The 16,331-nt window shown below is 52.5% G+C and overlaps 2 protein-coding genes and 1 non-coding gene across 3 annotated transcripts; 2 read left to right on the forward strand and 1 right to left on the reverse strand.

Moving 5' to 3' along the window:
* Nucleotides 1-2,706: 2,706 nt before the first annotated feature.
* N657DRAFT_t6 lies at nt 2,707-2,778 on the forward strand. Its single transcript has one exon. It is a non-coding gene; the product is annotated as a tRNA-Gly (tRNA).
* Nucleotides 2,779-8,626: 5,848 nt separating this feature from the next.
* N657DRAFT_667766 (uncharacterized protein) lies at nt 8,627-11,733 on the forward strand (the record flags this gene model as incomplete). Its single annotated transcript, XM_062795421.1, has 12 exons — nt 8,627-8,662; nt 8,814-8,891; nt 9,211-9,274; nt 9,397-9,567; nt 9,599-9,710; nt 9,752-10,026; nt 10,163-10,240; nt 10,413-10,654; nt 10,719-10,834; nt 10,911-10,976; nt 11,062-11,134; nt 11,330-11,733. 12 exons carry the CDS (start codon nt 8,627-8,629, stop codon nt 11,705-11,707), a joined length of 1,689 nt encoding a protein of 562 aa, XP_062652307.1. The 3' UTR covers nt 11,708-11,733.
* An 824-nt stretch (nt 11,734-12,557) lies between these two features.
* N657DRAFT_676305 (uncharacterized protein) lies at nt 12,558-15,858 on the reverse strand (the record flags this gene model as incomplete). The annotated part of the gene is made up of 10 exons (XM_062795884.1): nt 12,558-12,711; nt 12,792-13,080; nt 13,226-13,419; nt 13,451-13,561; nt 13,616-13,869; nt 13,918-14,381; nt 14,712-14,931; nt 15,005-15,633; nt 15,685-15,793; nt 15,850-15,858. The coding sequence occupies 10 exons, from the start codon at nt 15,856-15,858 to the stop codon at nt 12,558-12,560; spliced, it is 2,433 nt and encodes an 810-aa protein (XP_062652308.1).
* Between the last annotated feature and the right edge of the window lie 473 nt (nt 15,859-16,331).

Here is a 16,331-nt window from a genome sequence, read left to right on the forward strand (position 1 = left end):
TTCAGAAGAAGAGGAAGCTGTACACTCTGGGGCGGGGTATGGGAAGCGCGGGCGGGCAACCGTGGGGGCCGCGCTCCTGTTGACTGTTATGCTTGTCTCTTGGAAGAGTTCTGGATTGCGGGGACTGGAATGGAGCGGGGTTGGGCTCTGCGAGGGAAAAAGGCGGAAGTGTGCGAAGGAGGAGAAAGGGAGGGGAAAGAGAGGAGGAAATGGAGTCAGGAGTGGGCAAGAGAAAAAAAGACAAGGCGTGTTGACACAGCAGGTGGTGGGGGTTTGACAGAACGACAGAACCCAGCGCCCCATCAATGCTGCTTGGCTGACTGGCTGTTCTGTGTCTGCCGCGATGCAACAGCTAAAAATTTCAAAAGAAACCAAAAAGGATAGCCAAAACAATTCAAAATGATACTAAGAAACATACCTGGTCTTGAGGATGAGTGAAGTTGTCGTAGCTTGAATGTTGGGATTGGAGAGGTGGAGTTGATCTCGCCAACAGCTCCGAGTCCTCTAGCAACGAATGCCTACCCGATTGACAGCGACTCTGACAGCTGTGTGTTATGCTTGATGCATCCCACAACTCCCTGCCTTACTCCCTACCGTAAGCAGGCAATTGGAAGGCTACAAAGCACGACAAAGGGATGGATGTTGTTGTTTGTCTGTCTTTGAGCCTCCTGGTGGCCATGGGTTTCTCCGTCGGCCAAGCATACAACACTTTAAAGAAGTCCATCCGAGCATGTCCTATTTGCTTGTTTGTCTCGTCCCGTTCTCGATTCTCTCTCTCTATATGTCGACTTTTGTTCCGTTCAGACGATGGTGGCGTCCGAGTGTGTAAGTGCCTGCAAGAACTTCGGGTACCTACCATGCAGTTTACCTCACCGCTCGCTGCAATAAATGAGGTAAGGTAAGGTATACAGTATAGAGCACCAAAGATGAGGGACAAAGCCCGTATATCTAGGTACATGGTGGGTCAGAAGGTGCTTCTCTCTCTTCGTCTTGATGACTCCCTCTTCTTCTACCGCGGGGGCCCGTTGCCTGATCCTGTTCGGCTGCCCGGTCCCGACATGGAGTGGCTTGCGGCCGGGAGGCGATATCTGTGACTGAGTCTTGTCTTGCCTTTTTAGTTCATCTGCCGTGCTCTTTGTGGGCTGTTTGTTGTTGAGCCACGTGGGAGATTCAGTTTTTGAAGGGTCATGTGAGGGGTTAAAGTAAAAGGTACTTTGCAAGTCCGGGACCGTTCTAGATGGGCGGATACAGAACAACGCCGGCGACGGTGGGTGGTGAGGGATGATGATCGCGCGATCCCTAAGGTAGCTCGCGGATTGGAACCTCCATTTGTGTCGCATTTTGATTATCGTAATGTTCTCAGCAGTCATGCTGGGAATTCCGGTTTCCGAGACTTGGTCGATGTTCAACGTTGGGTTGTCACTTGGCAGGCAACACGCCTAACCGCCACACAAAATGTCCATCACCACCACACCAAACCACCGTTACCTCATCCCAGATCGGATCGAGACCACACCCAATCAGGTACGCACATATAGCATCACTACTGATGGTACTCTCTGGTGTAACCCGACCTGATTTTGCCGTCGGCTCAGACCCTCAGAATTCCATCACACCCACCAACTTCAGGTTCCATGTATTTGCTCCTCTCTGGCAGTACGTTAGTAAGCCCTCGGTGAGGACACTTGGGATGGCGCGTCCCATGTTACATTTCTTCCACCGGGACCGCTTCCCGTTCCGTTCCTTCGCACAAGGGGCACCGGCCCGACAATGGCACCACCAGCAAGTCACAGCGTATGACCGAACCGTTGCCCAAGTTCTTCCTTCCCGTCAGCTGTCTGACTGTCCGCCGGATGACAGCAGTGCTCAGGTCACGGCGATATTGACAGCCGACTTGTTCGTAGCGGCTAAGGTACGGATAGTCATCCCCACATGCGGGTGGCTGCGCCGTTTGATCGCGAGGCTTGACGGAAAAGCTTGGCCCGCTGTCGGACCGACGTGCTGCGAAACATCCCCGGGTTTGGCTCCGCGGAGTGAGAGATGGATTTGCGTCGATCATCTACAGCTTCTTGACGAAGAATCTCCAATTGTTGGAGCAGCCACCAGGACTACTAGAACAAGTGCGAGAGCAGCAGGTGACAACTCGCTGGCTTCTCCCCCGCGCCAGTCAACCCCTCCCGTTACTGGTTTTCGTTACTCATTCTCAGCTGCATATCAAACCGCAATTCTGCGACGGGGTGGATATCACCCCGCCAAGTTGACTCCGTTTGAGCATGAATTGGTGACGAAATGCAAACAAGAGATAACAGTGACAAGTCCTTGAAGCCCAGCTGGCACTGTCATTTCTAGTGTAAGGTACATATGTACCAGGTAGGTCATGGAAGGGAGGCTGTGCCTAATACACTCTGCGCGTATCAACATCGGCGCGTGCTGGTAGAGGGGTAAGGTCTGAACCAACGGATCGCCGGGGCCCGCGTTTGGCGCTGACGAGTGTCGTTATGTCGGTTCTCCATCCAATCCAGTAGCTGAGTTCAATCGTCGAAGCTGGAGATTGATTTCGATGGAACTGTCCTTCTAGCGGCGGTATTTGGGGGGTTGCGGGGAGTGAAGCCATCGCTTGAGATGCGGCACTTGAAATACAGTTCTGACTGCCTAAGCCGTGTGTGATAGTGAGTGGTACTGGTGATAAAAGTACCAAATTGTCCCGCGCCAATGGTCTAGTGGTTAGGATTCAACCCTTCCAAGGTTGAGGGGGGGGTTCGATTCCCTCTTGGCGCAGGTTTATTTAATTCGAAGTTTTGTTTTTTTCGGATGATTTGGGTTCTAACCACAGTTGAACATGAATCGATCTCTCGATGAATGCAGCCAGAGGGCAGCCGGTGGACTCTAAATCAAGTTCAAATCCAGTCAGTGCCAGGCAAATTCGGACAGTCAGCTCGAGCTCCAATCTCCAATGAATGCTGTTGTCACGTTTACCGCTGTGATGAGTTGACACGCGCCTAAGAAGTGAGGACTATGAGGTCATGGCACTTTCCACCGCTCCGATTCCGCAAGACAGATTTCCACACTTTGATGCTGTCCATACAGCACATTGACCCATTGGCCGGCCGCTTCCGGACCAAGCACTCAAAGTACGAGTCGGACGTTTGTTTATTGAGAGAATATCTGGTTTTTATCCATTCAATTGGTGCACAACTTTTAATGCGGCATGGCCGTTTTCTTGCTCGCGCCGGGGGTGCAACAACCCCCGTCGTCAGAGGGCTTGTGCAGCTTGTGCAGCTCGGTTGGATCGTGGCTTCCGGCGCGAGCATGCCTTCGATGCACGACAGCAAAAAAGCCCCGCCCGCGCGCGGGTGATGGAGGGCTAGCTTCTGCCTGATACAACTCGCCTGGCTCCCGTCGTTGGGCAATGGGGATGAAAGCTGCTGCTGGCAGGGGGCTAAGCTGAGGTAGAGGAGGTGTCGTGTTGCATCAATGATCAGGGGTTTTATCGAGAACCTGCGACAGCCGTCAGCCCCGCCATGACAAGCTTTTCGCAATGAGCAATTTGTGTACTTGCACAAATCATCACCGATTGCGCCCGCTCACCGACTTTTATAGCTGCATCTTTGCGCTAGACATTTGGTCTTGTTCCGGTTGGCCTTGCGACCACTACACCGTGTCAGCATCCAGCCCCTTGGTTGCCGAAGGAGAGGCGTTCGAACGGAGTCTGATCAGAAGCTGGCAGCCAGTCCTTTCGCGAAACTTGACCAACACTCACACAGGCGTCCTGTTGTCGTGCAAAACTTCCCGCATCCTCCAATCCACCAAACGGGAGCCAGCGTTTTCTCGAGATACCTGCAAGAGCAAACGATACAACATTTACTGGGCTCAAAATGTTGCTTACACCAAGGCGGACTGCAGAGTCTCGGGACTGCAATGCATTGTCAGCCAGAAACGTCATCGGATGAAATGACGATGAGCGATCGACTGGAACTGCAGTGTTGCAGGGAAATCCGGCCTGCAAGTTTCTTGATTGCCAAAACATGGTCTGGTTGTCTGGACCTCGAAAGTACCAGCGATCTGGTTGGCGACGCGCTCCAACGAATTTCATGGAGTTGGAACCCCGCTCCCTTGTAGAGTCGATACCCATGCTAAGCCATTGGTGCGTTTATGCCTTCGTACCGATAACGACCACCGTTTTGGTTGGAGTTGTCACCGTGTTGGACATTGCATCACTTCTCAAACACCAGCCTGGCAAACATCTCGGCTTCGGTTCAGTTTCCAAAGGATACTCCGTACAACCGGTGAGGAACCGTGCATTTGTCACCTCGCTTAACATCACCACCAGCAACAGCCTGGGAGTCGGAACGGGACATCGTGGTCAGCATCGCGGCAGCCCATTCCACCCGACCCTCCACATCCCGACTCGGAGCCTCGGTTGGCCTACCACAAATCTCCTGGGGTCAACTGCCGAGTTGGGAAATTTTCTAGAAGCCTTCGCCGCGGTTCCACTTCGCATCCACGCGGCGAATTCCGAGGTCGGTGTCATGGAGGTGAGTCAACACGGAACAAGGCGCAGCCGACGCTTCAAGGCCGAACGGGGAAACACCGGGAGAACTACCATTCCCCTTCCGGGCCGACCACGGTACCTCTTCGGCGGCGTCTTCTCGTGTGATCGATCCGTGATCGACTCGCTGTGGCCATGATGATGTCGTCGACGACAGGCGAAACACGTTCGCCCATTGCCAGGTGGATGTCGTCTCGTGGGCAAGGCCCACCGCCATGGTTTCGGATCACATACCCTGGCTCGGGGCGTCTGACTCGAGCGTACTCTGACTGGGAACTTGTGTACTTGGGCCGCTGTACCGGTTACCTTCCACTGTCCTTTCGTGTGGGTCGGTGGCGGTGGAATTCCACGAGATGGCGATCTTTGCACGTCGCTTGGACCGTTCGTCCGTTGTGTGTTCTGCTAGCGTGGGCGAGCAACATGGCGGGTGAGATGGCGGGGTTTGGCGTCTGGGCGAATTTTGCGCTTTGGGGATGTTAGGGCCGGGCGTGTCGCCATCGGGACTTGTTGAGATGCGGATTGTCACGGGTGGCTAACCTCGATGTCCACGGCCCATTGCTAAGTGTAGGTTTTCCACTTGGGAGGAGGACATATCTTTCCAGAGTATCTCGCACCTTGCTGTCGACGTCCCCTTCGTTCAGCGTGATCAAACGGTCGAGTTGGTTGGAGTGTGATGGCACAGTGGCTGGGCTGTGGTATCATCTCTCTTGGAGGAAAATAGTCGAGGGTGAGTGTAGAGTTGTCGTTACTCGCCTTTCCATTTCCATTCCCTCAATCTCATCGGCAACCCCCATCGTCCGTCGTCAATTCTCCCAGTAACATGTGCGAGGGTCCCAGATGCGTCTGCAAGGAGAGTTTTGCGGCGAAATCGGAGGGGAAGCTCCCACTTCCACGTGCCATGCCACAACATCGGATATGACACCTACAACCTCACCTGTGATACAATATGAACTACCGACTGTACGGGTTAATGGTTGCCTGATGCCCATGCTTCGATCTTATTCACGTGTTTGCGCCTCCTGCGCAAGTTCATATCATAGATGGGGATGGAAATCGCCGGACGGGTGGTTAGTTCCGGCGAACGCGGTTTCTTCATTTGTCGGCGAGGCTGCACATGTGCGGTAAGATCGTGTTGGGACTTTTGCCTGCTGCCTGGGAGTGGTTTTGGGATCAGAAAAGGAGAACAAGATGAGACGATGATGTCAGGTCTGAAGTCGGTTGATGTATTCTATAGTCCGAGCTTCTGAGACGTTGGGTCTCTGGAATATAATTGATCTTATTTATCGACAGGCCTGTCATCTCATGTTGTCCGCATGTCCGTCTTAGCTATTCCATATCTGGCAGCGTTTTGTTGGATGCTTGCAGACCAGAGAGGACGAGCCTGGAACCGTGCCGGTGCATGCCCGGCTGTTTTGTAAACGAAAGAACCGTTTGTGGCATATTACTCGGCTCTCCGCAACCCTTTGGACTTCATGCTTGTGTGTGTTTCTACAAAACGGCTGGTGCATCCAGCAGGCTGAACCCAAATCTGAAGGTACTTCGGGCATGTGATTTCGCAGAGAATCTAGGCCAGAACATTTGAAACTGGCTCCTTGGCGTATATAGGGTGCATGGGACCCAGACAGCCGAACCCGCGGCTTCATGCACACAACAGGCGTCTTTTCACATGTCAGTAGCATTTAGGTCACAGGCCCCTCTTACCAGGCACACATCACATGGATGTTGTCTACGTACAGGCAGTGCTGTGGTAGCGAACGGCCTCAAGGATCATGACCTTGGAGTTAACATTACAGCCAGGCTGGCTCAACCTCGGCATCTTTCAGGTTTGTTAGCGCGGGACCTATTAGGTCCTGGGTTGAGAAGCGTTTCCCGTTCTTGAGATACCTTAAGTCAAACTCTATGAGCGAATAGGGTTGAGTTGTAGCAACGGATGATGTATGAGGTTCAAAGCGCACGGGTGAAATCGGGACGTGGAAAACTCGCAAACGTCATCCATGTGACTCAGCGTTTGGTCCCTCTTCTACTTTTGTCCTCGGAGTCCAGATAGTCAGATTGATGTTTTGCGCGAGGCTGTTGCGGACTAATAGAGATGTAAATTGAAATACAATGGAACAGAGTGGATGTTGTTAGCTCCGAGACATCAGAGCCTGGGTGGGTGACCCAGCGTGGCATGGTGGCCATGGAACTGGAAGTGAGATGATTTCATGGTAGGGGTCGTTGGCAGCCAATAAATACATACGATTCAGCCATAGTTTGTTTGTAGGCCAGGCACATGGCCAGCCCTAATTAGAAAGAGAAGAGACACATCAAAAGGAATGTAGAAGAGATACCTAGGAAAGGAGGATATAAAAGGAAAAGGGCAAAAGGAAGATGAGAAAGGATGGGAGTGTGAAATATCGAATAAGACGGTTGAAATCTTGTCCAGTGTCTTTACTTGCAACCACTATCTTCTTTATGTAGATAGTAAACAAGCTCTGGTTCATTTGTACCTGTATTATACAAAATGCCCTCCCCTTTTACCCCTTTTCGCAGTGGCTTGGCAGTAAAGAATGGGTGCTGCGCAACAACCACCTCGCAGACATAGAGCAGCAACAATGAGCCGACTCGGGTTAGAGGTGCAGTGGCGCTGAAACAAAAGTCAAAGTGTGGGATTTCAATGAATTGCAGCCTCAAACTCGCCATCTTCAGTTCCATCTTAAAATCAGTGCTACCGCTCTGACCCCCGAATCCTGTATGGTCGCCTCCATGGCAAGCTCGGCTTGCTTGAACTCAGGATATGGTTTTGAATCTTGATAACGGCTTCGGTAAGGCTTCTCTGCGTTCTGTTCCAAGTCCGGCCACTCCGATGTTCCTCTCCCACTGCGCCCTCTGATGAGCTCAAGGCTACCCAAAACTCATTTCCCCTTGACACGACCCGAAAATTATTAGCGCAACAAATAGTCGGAAGATAGTATTATCAGCTTTCGTTGTTACCCTGTAGAGAAAGGGTTTAGTATTCCTATGGCAAGTAGCATCCAAGAGAAACAATGTGTGTGCCATTAAGGGTCAGAAACGCGACTTGAAGCTTGGGAAGGAGTGGAAGATGGATATGCGAAGAGATGTATACACTACCTAAATTTTAACTACATATGTGCTCTTCAGTTTGTATCCGCTGTGCACCCGCAAATGGCAGCGTGACTGACTGGACAGGTTCAAGTTGCGGTATCAGTATCTCTGAGACCTGATTTGAGTCAAATGTCCACTGAGGCAGAACATGGGAAGAACCTGTATTGTAGCAGCAGCACTGGAGAGCACTTTCCGAACTGAAAACGACTAACATGTGCTCGGTGCAACTGGTGTTTCCGCCTACCGGGGCTATGGACGTTTGGAAGCTCATTCTTAACCTTTCTCTCCTCGTTCATGCAACTCGCACATGGACCTGATCCCTCAATTCAGCCCTCTTCCACCGACACTTCTTCGTTTACTCTCTATCCGTCGCCATAAACACTAATGAGTCCTCTCCTCAAGTGTCTCATACCATGGCAACTGCTCACGGGCATTGAAAGTCCACTAATACGCCCTCGACTTCTCTTAGCTTCCCATCATCTCAACTTCTCATTCTCTCTGCTTCCCATCTTCTGTCCTTTCCATCCTCTCTTCTGCCCACAAACGGGTTCAACTAAGTCAGCCACTCCAGCGAAGGCCACTCCGCCTAAACCAACCATCCTCTTTCAGTCATCATTCTGATATTTTACCTGCATTCTTTCTCATCTTTCTGAGGCTCTTCCTCTACGAGACCAAGGTCACAACGCAGCCTCACCGTTACGGCGGCCGCCACTGACGAGCATACACGACGATACTTATCAATTGTTTCTTCTTACCCATCGTTCCCTGAGTCTACACCCTTCTCGACTTTAAACCTCACCAGTCTTGCCACTACGGATCCTCGAGACAGCACCAAAGCATCACGCGGTTACCTCCATATATCGCAGGAACATCCCTTCTACCAGGTACGTATAACCAAAAACGCCGTGAATTATCTTTGCGTTGTGTCTAACGGAAACTGGCTTATGGACGTCGGTTTCACCAACCTCGGAAATGGAGGACGCGGAAACGTCCATTAAAATTGAAGAGGTTACTGCTGGGTTAATCCCAGTAGCGAGTCGTTTGCCTGGAGGGCGTGCTCCGACAAGGACTTACGCACACGCGCCGGTTACAAGGAACAGGCAGTGGACGATGCCCTTTGTCACGCCTCAAAGATCTGCAATGAACTTCAAAGTCCAAGCGACACCGAGGGTTCTTCTGCCTCTGCAACCTTGAGGAGCGTTGCGGCAAGAAACTTCCGAGTGGATTCAGGAGATCGGTATGTATTGTATCCAACACTTCGAAGCCTCCGCGGCGTCTCTGCTGATACTGGAAACCAGACAAGCTCAATGAGGCCAGTCAGACCTTTGAGATCTTGATTGGAGTGGCTAGTAGGACTGGCGCAGGGAAATGTACCATCTTGACTTGCTCTTGAAAATTTCCGAGCTCCTTCCATCCAGCGACTCTGGAACTGCAACGTCTTGTGAATCTCTTGGAAGGATGACGACACTCCGGGCCGCCAATTCCGAGCCGAGATCATCTTCCGATCTCGTGAAGATGCGGCTGAGGAGCTTAGAAACCTCTTTTTCCTTGTTTAGGAACGCCAGCGGTTCAACGGCAAGGAAGAGGAGGACGGCGACGATGGTTCGACCGCATGGGAGAGTTAGCCGAAATGCGAAGCGCCATTGCAGGGGGCTTCAAGAAGATCAACGCTGACTGGGATAAAGACGAGGAGGCCCGTGGAGGCCATGTCGCCTGAAGCCTGATCTCATCCAACCCGGAAGTCCTCGAGCTGCTCGGCACCATCAAGACGATCCACTCTCACGATGCGGAGCAATTCGCTGAGAACGTCAAGCCATACTTGGACTCATCTGGGAATCTTCAGCGCTTCAGAGCCTGGCCCTTGAGTACAGAGGTCAGGTTCTTTGTCAAAGCTCTGATTCCTCAAGAACGGAGTAGTCTTGGTCGACTTACCGGGCTTGTCAGACGCCGTCGAGAGTCATGCTGAAGTGGCCAACAAGTACTCACAAAAGCTGGAGATTACTGCAATTGTCACGCCGCCCGCCGCGCCATCGACGGGAAAACCGGCGTGCAGTTGGTGAGTGGCTACCAAACCTTGCGAATGCAATTGGGTTGCAGGTATCACCAGAAGAGCTTCTGCGTCGTGATTTCACAGGTTGACGAGATCGATTGCGATGTGTTCATCAAAGGGGACGCGCAGGCTAAACAAATTCAGGATCTCCGGAACGACAAGAACGACATCAGAGTACTCACGGAGAGGTCAGCTGTGCTGAAGACGCAGCTTCGGAACGAAGAAAAGGATCTAGTGAAAGCAGAGGAGAAGCTTGCAAAGGCGAATACCATGGTAGACAGTCTGACGCCCAAGCGGCCTGGGTCGCTGGCAATCAAGAGAGGTGTGTCCGTCATATTGACATATGCTTCACTTGCTCAAAGGTCTTTGCTGACTTGAAATGCAGACAAAGCGCTCAAAGACAAAACGGAGAAGGCATGGGGGAGAGGAAGGAGATGACACGCACATACAACACGCAGAGGAGAACCCTCAATCGTACCGTACTCAGAAATCCCTGGACGAGACTGAATGGCAGCTCGCACGCTACGAGCCTGGCAGTACCTGTGGATTTGCGTATGGTTGAGAAGCCGTCACATCGCGAAGGCCACCAGATGCGACTTCGCGCAGCGACAGGAGACGTTTTCACGCGGAATGGGGAGTCGAAACGAATATGACGGTTCCGTAGACGTCATCCCTGTCTCTGCGACAGCCTTCCGTGACCACCTCAAGGGCAGGAGAGCCGTTGGGATTGCCCACGCTCCGTCACAGGCATCCCTCGGTTTCGCCAGTGGCTTGTGGATTCGACGTCGGAACGGAGACAAGAGCAGCTTGATGCGCTGCTGAATGCGCTACAACGGTTGTTTTCGAGCATCCACTGCTGGTCTCTGATTAACAGCGATGGCAATGCGATACACATTCCCCACGACCTCATCGAGGATTTGCTGTCCAGAACTCATAAGAAGTCCATGGAGGTAGAAAACACGCCGCACTTTCTCACAGAGAGGCACAACCCTTGCTAACATCATGCTTTTACAGGAGCTCGAGTCGCAGGTCGATCACGGTTTCACATTAATCGAGACCCTTGACCCGTTCAACCAGAAAGATTATGCACGAAAACTTTGCAAGCGCGAGTCTGCCAAAGCCGCCACGAGGTGGGCTGTAAAGGCACCAGAGGACAGCGGATCGTCAGCGCTGATGAACCGCTTGACATTCAATGCCATCCTCAAGTGCAAGGGTGGGCCTGTATTACGGCCAGGGAAGGGAGAAGAGGGATTATAACTTCCCTGAAGCCATGTGAGTTCAAATACACCTTTAATCTTATCAGCTTGATCTTTCCATGCACATACGAAGACTCTACACTAACACCTGTTCAACACAGGGCCGTTGCCCTCCTGGAAAACGTCTTGGAAGTTTGGCACAAGACGTGCTGGGTTGAAATCCCCTCGGCCAAGGTTCCCATCATGGAAGCCATCGAGAAGACCTGAGAGACCTTCCTGAACGAGCTGCAGGCACGGAGCCAAGCTACGGTGCGGTGCCGGAGGTTATGCCGTATATTAAGGAGAGCATTTCCACGATCCGCAGCATCTTGAACGAAATGCGGCACAAGGTTAACACCGCCCTGAATTGTCTGTCTGAGTGCTCGTAAGAGGTCCATCCCCGAGTTCCTCGGTTCGCTGCGCGACCAGCTGGCGCCTATGTTGGAGGCTAGCCTGCAATTCGTGGGAACGGGCCATTTCCAGCAGCGCCGCCGCTACCTCTACGAATGTGTCAGGGAGGAGAGCAACGATATATTCGACGCCGGCTACAACAAGATGCACCGAAAGTACAAGAACAAGGTTGCCCAGCTGCTTGGGGCTCTCGCCGAAATGGTTTCGTTTGCCGGCGTCAAGGTCAGGACGCAGATCGCGCTGATGCTTGACGGGCTCGAGGACGCCAGCGGCAAGGAATGGGCCGTCGCTGCAACAGCGCCTGCAGACGGCCATCATGGAATGGCAGATGGATTGGCCGTTTCCCAAGTTGAATGAGGGCTGCTTCAGAAGGGAGGACGCTCATATCCCTAGTGAGTTTGGCGAGCAGGCGCAGGCTGTTATCATCAAGCAGGAGGAGTCTGAGTTCGAGGAGGACTGGATGGTGGAGTGCAAATCTAGGAGGCTGCTCGGAAGATTCTGAGTGATGGATATTGACGCTGACCAACTATCCGTCGGTACCTGGAGTTTGGGTTTGGTTGGTCAGTTCCTTGCGGCCGGGCAGGCTTTAGGGGAAGGGGGGGGGGGAAGGTTGCTCATCTCTAGCTTTTCCTTTGGCCGAATTTGCGATGATATCCAAAACGGACTCTCAAAAAACCGTTATTGATGACGGGCCAATTATAGCTACACAATTACAGACCTTGAAGGGAGACACCCCTAGACTGGACTGGAGAGTGTGGTGAATTCCCGTTTTTGCCCCCAAAATTGAACCAGTGGTTTGTTAAGGTGCTCAAACTTCACCGAAGCTTCATGATCACGGTAAAGCTCAAGAGTCTGCGCTTGCGATTACTGGGTAGCCACCGTGCGGATGTCCTTGAATCAAAACCGTCTCACGCTTCACAGTTCTCACCTACGCGAGCTTCATCTAAGTCAGATGCCCATCAGGGGCTCTGGGGTGAACCTGACTGTTTCACAGCATCACCACCAATATTTCACACAGTGACTGCAGCTCAAGACCATCGTCCATTCTAGAGCGCCTATCTATCTCGAGTCTCAGCAGAGCAGCCCAGAAGAAATCCGCAAGGGATCAAGCAAACAATTTCACGGCCCGCACTGTCGTCATTCCTTCCACCCTTTCCGCCCCTTTCACACCACCGCTCCCACTTGAACCCCTACCCCGACTCCCCTATCACTCATTCATCTCCTCATCATCGTCCTCGGTATCACTATCAAGCTCGCTCTCCTCTCCCTCCTCCCCAGCTCCCTCAATTTTCCCATCGTCCTCCATAACAACCTCCACAAACTCCGCCTGTATATCCGACCTCCCCTCCCCTTTTCCATTCCTGCGCCACCTTCCTCACCGTCCCTGCCATCTCCATGATGATATTCCGCACTTCCGGGAGATCGCCACACAGCCGCCCACCCAAGCACCCGGACCTTGACTGCCTTCTGCAATCTAACCTTCTTGTCCAGCGCAGTTCGGTCTCGCCCGACACTGACGTGCGCGTGGAGGTCATTGAGCAGCAGGCTGATCTGGGTCTTGACCTTGTTGACGGCGGATTTGGACGCGGTTAAGAAGACAGATGGCAGGGGATGGGTGCGCGTGTCGTAGACTTTCTCCATAGCCATGTAGCCTTCACTGACAAGCTGCGGGTTATGGGCTTGGAGAGCCGTACGGAGGTGCGATTGGCGGAGCTCAAAGTGGTTTCTGCCTGTGCCGGGTGGTCAGTACGTAGGGGTTAAACGGACTGGGGATGTTTCCGTCTGTTAGGAAATGGATGGGATTGAGGCCTTAGATTACTAGGAGAAGATGGGGTTGCGAGTGGTAAGGGGGAGTGTGGATGGGGGTTCACTTACCCTTTATCCTGAGGGCTTGGATGAAATGCGGTACGAGGCCGGTTCGAAGGGAGTCAATGAAGAGCGGATGGATTTGAGACGCGCCTTCGGAAATCGCCTTGATGAACGCCATGATTCTCGCCGAAAGCTCCATCCAAATGTCGTCCAGGGATTTGTTGGTGGCCTCCAAGACGGGTGAATGTCGGTGCGATTTCCTGGATGCGATAGCTGATCTCATCCATATACTTCGCCCAGACTTCGGCTGTCTCCTCCACAAGTGGCTCCTCGGCTTTGGAGAGTTCGACTTGGAAGAACTGCAGCCGGTCTTCACGGAGGCGGTCTAGGAAAGGGGTGCCGCTGGGAGACAAAAGTCAGCAAGTGAGGAGCTCGACTTGACGGTGAGGAGCTTACTGTGCAAGTGAGAAGTCATAGAACGGGCGGCCAGCCCCGTTGCTTTGGAATGGACGCCCGTATTTCTTGAGGATAGCTTGGTATGTCACCCAAGCCATCTTAGTGGAATTCGTGTCGTCCGGGTACTTGTATGCCCAGCGGGAGACAGCGTTCACCTCCAAAGGCTTGCAGGTTGCAAGTTTCTCCGCCATGTTGCGCAGAGGGCTCGACTTCTTTATTCCGTCGACACTACGAATAAGATCTACCGTAATTCTCTGTCGCAGGCTGTTAGCACCACCGATTTCTCCGTTTCCAACGTTTACCTTGAGGTATCTCTTATGGCTAGACTGCAACAAGGACTCAATCTCCCTGCGCGAGAACCGCACCATGCCGCGGCTGCGGTCGTCTGACCAGGTTCTAATGCCGTCATGCAACCGCTGGAGTTCGCGCAACACCATGTCACAATGCTCTTCGCGGTAAGCGAGGATAGCCTCTCTCGGCCATTGGCGCAGCCTCGGCACGCCAGTGTACAACTTAGAGGGGAACCCGGGCTGGGGTTTCTTGCCTTTGAGCAGATCGCTGAACCCAGACGCACAAACTGGAAACACCTCGGCGGACCTGTCATACTTGTCCCTGTTGTGCTCTGCCAGGCCGACGAGCTTCTTCTGGCGGTGGAAGATATCCGCTGGGATCCGCTTCTTAATGTACTGGTTGCGAATTCCAACGCAGCGAAGCTTCCTCCGGCTCTCAAGCGTTGACAAGGAACGATCGAGCTGGGCTGCGTCGTCTGAGAAATTCTTTCTCGTAGTGAGGAGCCTGCCTCGCTCTTTCATCAGGTCGCGACGCTTAGCTTTCAGTTTCCTGTCTTTCTTTCGTTGCTTGTTTGGAAACGAGTTAACATAATTTAGTCAAGGGGGGACAGGGGATCGTTCACTCACCATCTCTTTCTCAGATGTCAATCTTTCTCCTCAGAGCAGCGCACTTCCCAGTCAGGGTGTCCAGCCTCCTCTCAATACTCCTCAGCTCTTTGTGTGCCTCGTTCGAAACATTCAATGTGGTCCCAATCTCAACAGCCTCCCCGCCTGAAGCTGAGCGTTTTGTCGAGTCGCCTTCGAACCCTTGCAAAAAACATCGACCTCCATGTCGTCGATCTTGGAGATGACTACGCAAATATTGTCTTTGTGATATTTACCGTTGAGCTGCATGCGGAGCTCTTGGTAGTTGCCCATCAGCTTTACGCCCGTCTTCAAGTCAACCGCTCGAATGGCGGGAGTCACGATGGCCGTGACCGAGAGCTTCTGGTAGTAGTGTTCCACCATAGCGGATCGGTCCTCGACCTGAAAATTTTCAGTCAAGACAGCGGAAAACTGAGAAAATACATAACATATCAGACAATCCCGGCAGATCAACCAAGATGATGCCATGCTTGAGTATTTCCGACTTGACGTCGATTCTGATCCCCTCAATGAGCGGCCAGGCTGGGATGCCCTCTGGTGTCAGTGTCGAATCCAAGTAGGACTTAACTTCAGCAGCAAACTCATCAGTATCCGACGAGTAGACAGCAATCCCCGTGCCCAGGAGCCCGACGATCTGTTCGTTGTCCGCCGTAACTGATTCCACAATGTATTCCATGTCCTCGATTTCGCCCTCGTCAAGGGCCCAGACGGCGCAAATTTTGTTGATACCTCGGGAGATGACATCGGTCAGTTCCTCAATGGCTTCAATCCGCTCATCCTCGCTCTCGAACTCTTGCTCACTTGGCTCCTTTCTGTCTTTGACCGCCGTCAAAATTTTGTTCAGCGCCTTCACGACAGCTTCTTTTGTACGGAACTTGACGTCCGCCCTAAACTCATGGCCTTCTGCGTCGTCGCGATTCCACGCAGTCCGGCACACAGTTGCCGTTGCGGCATCGGTGCTGCTTGAAGCAAGCAGCTCCGGGTACTCGAGCAGGGCGTTCAAGCGCGACGTCTTGCCTGTTCCGGTGGCACCTGCAACGCCGCTGAGAATTTCGAAACCCTTGTTTGCCTGCTCTACTTCGGCTATCCACGCGTTAGCTAAATGGTCAAATGGCGGCAGCATTATATACATACTTAGGTCCTCAATCCATGCGCGGATCTCATTGCCGCCCATCAGGTCGAACGCCGTGGCGTGCCCGGGGTCAACGTCGTTGAATGCCTGTTGGAGCAGCTCGCGAACGTCCTAAGCATAGCTGAGGCCATCATCGACTGCCTGTTATTTCAGAGACACGCAAGTACGTAATTCATTGTGTGCGCAGCTTTTCCAAAGAAAAAGCGCTGCTGGGATGGGCTGAACCCATTCTCGGCCGCGATGATTCTTGAATCATGGTCTTGCTTTGACTCGAGCCGCAGCCGGATTGTTGTAGCCGAGACGATGATGGATTGCTACTGGAACGAGTCAGTTTGTGCTCCCAGGCTACTGAAATGACCGAGGAGAACAACATGCCCTGCGTTGAATGGCGTTGGATCGTGGGAAAGAACAAACAGATTTGAGAAAGTGGCACCGTTGTTGAAACAGCATTCATGAATAATGGGTGACAAATCGGTGAAATCTGGCAACAGAATCAGATATGTGTGCGCGCCAAATTCAAAGCACAATCCAAGGGAGGATTTCTTACCTGATCTTTTTAAAAACCCACGATGGACAAAATATCCGGTTGGGCCGCTTCGTATTTCTTGTCAAAGAAGCCAAAGTGGGATGCAGCGCAGAGAAGAGTGAC

Source organism: Parathielavia appendiculata, assembly GCF_033297405.1.
Source record: "Parathielavia appendiculata strain CBS 731.68 unplaced genomic scaffold N657scaffold_1, whole genome shotgun sequence".
Taxonomy (NCBI): Eukaryota; Fungi; Ascomycota; class Sordariomycetes; order Sordariales; family Chaetomiaceae; genus Parathielavia; species Parathielavia appendiculata.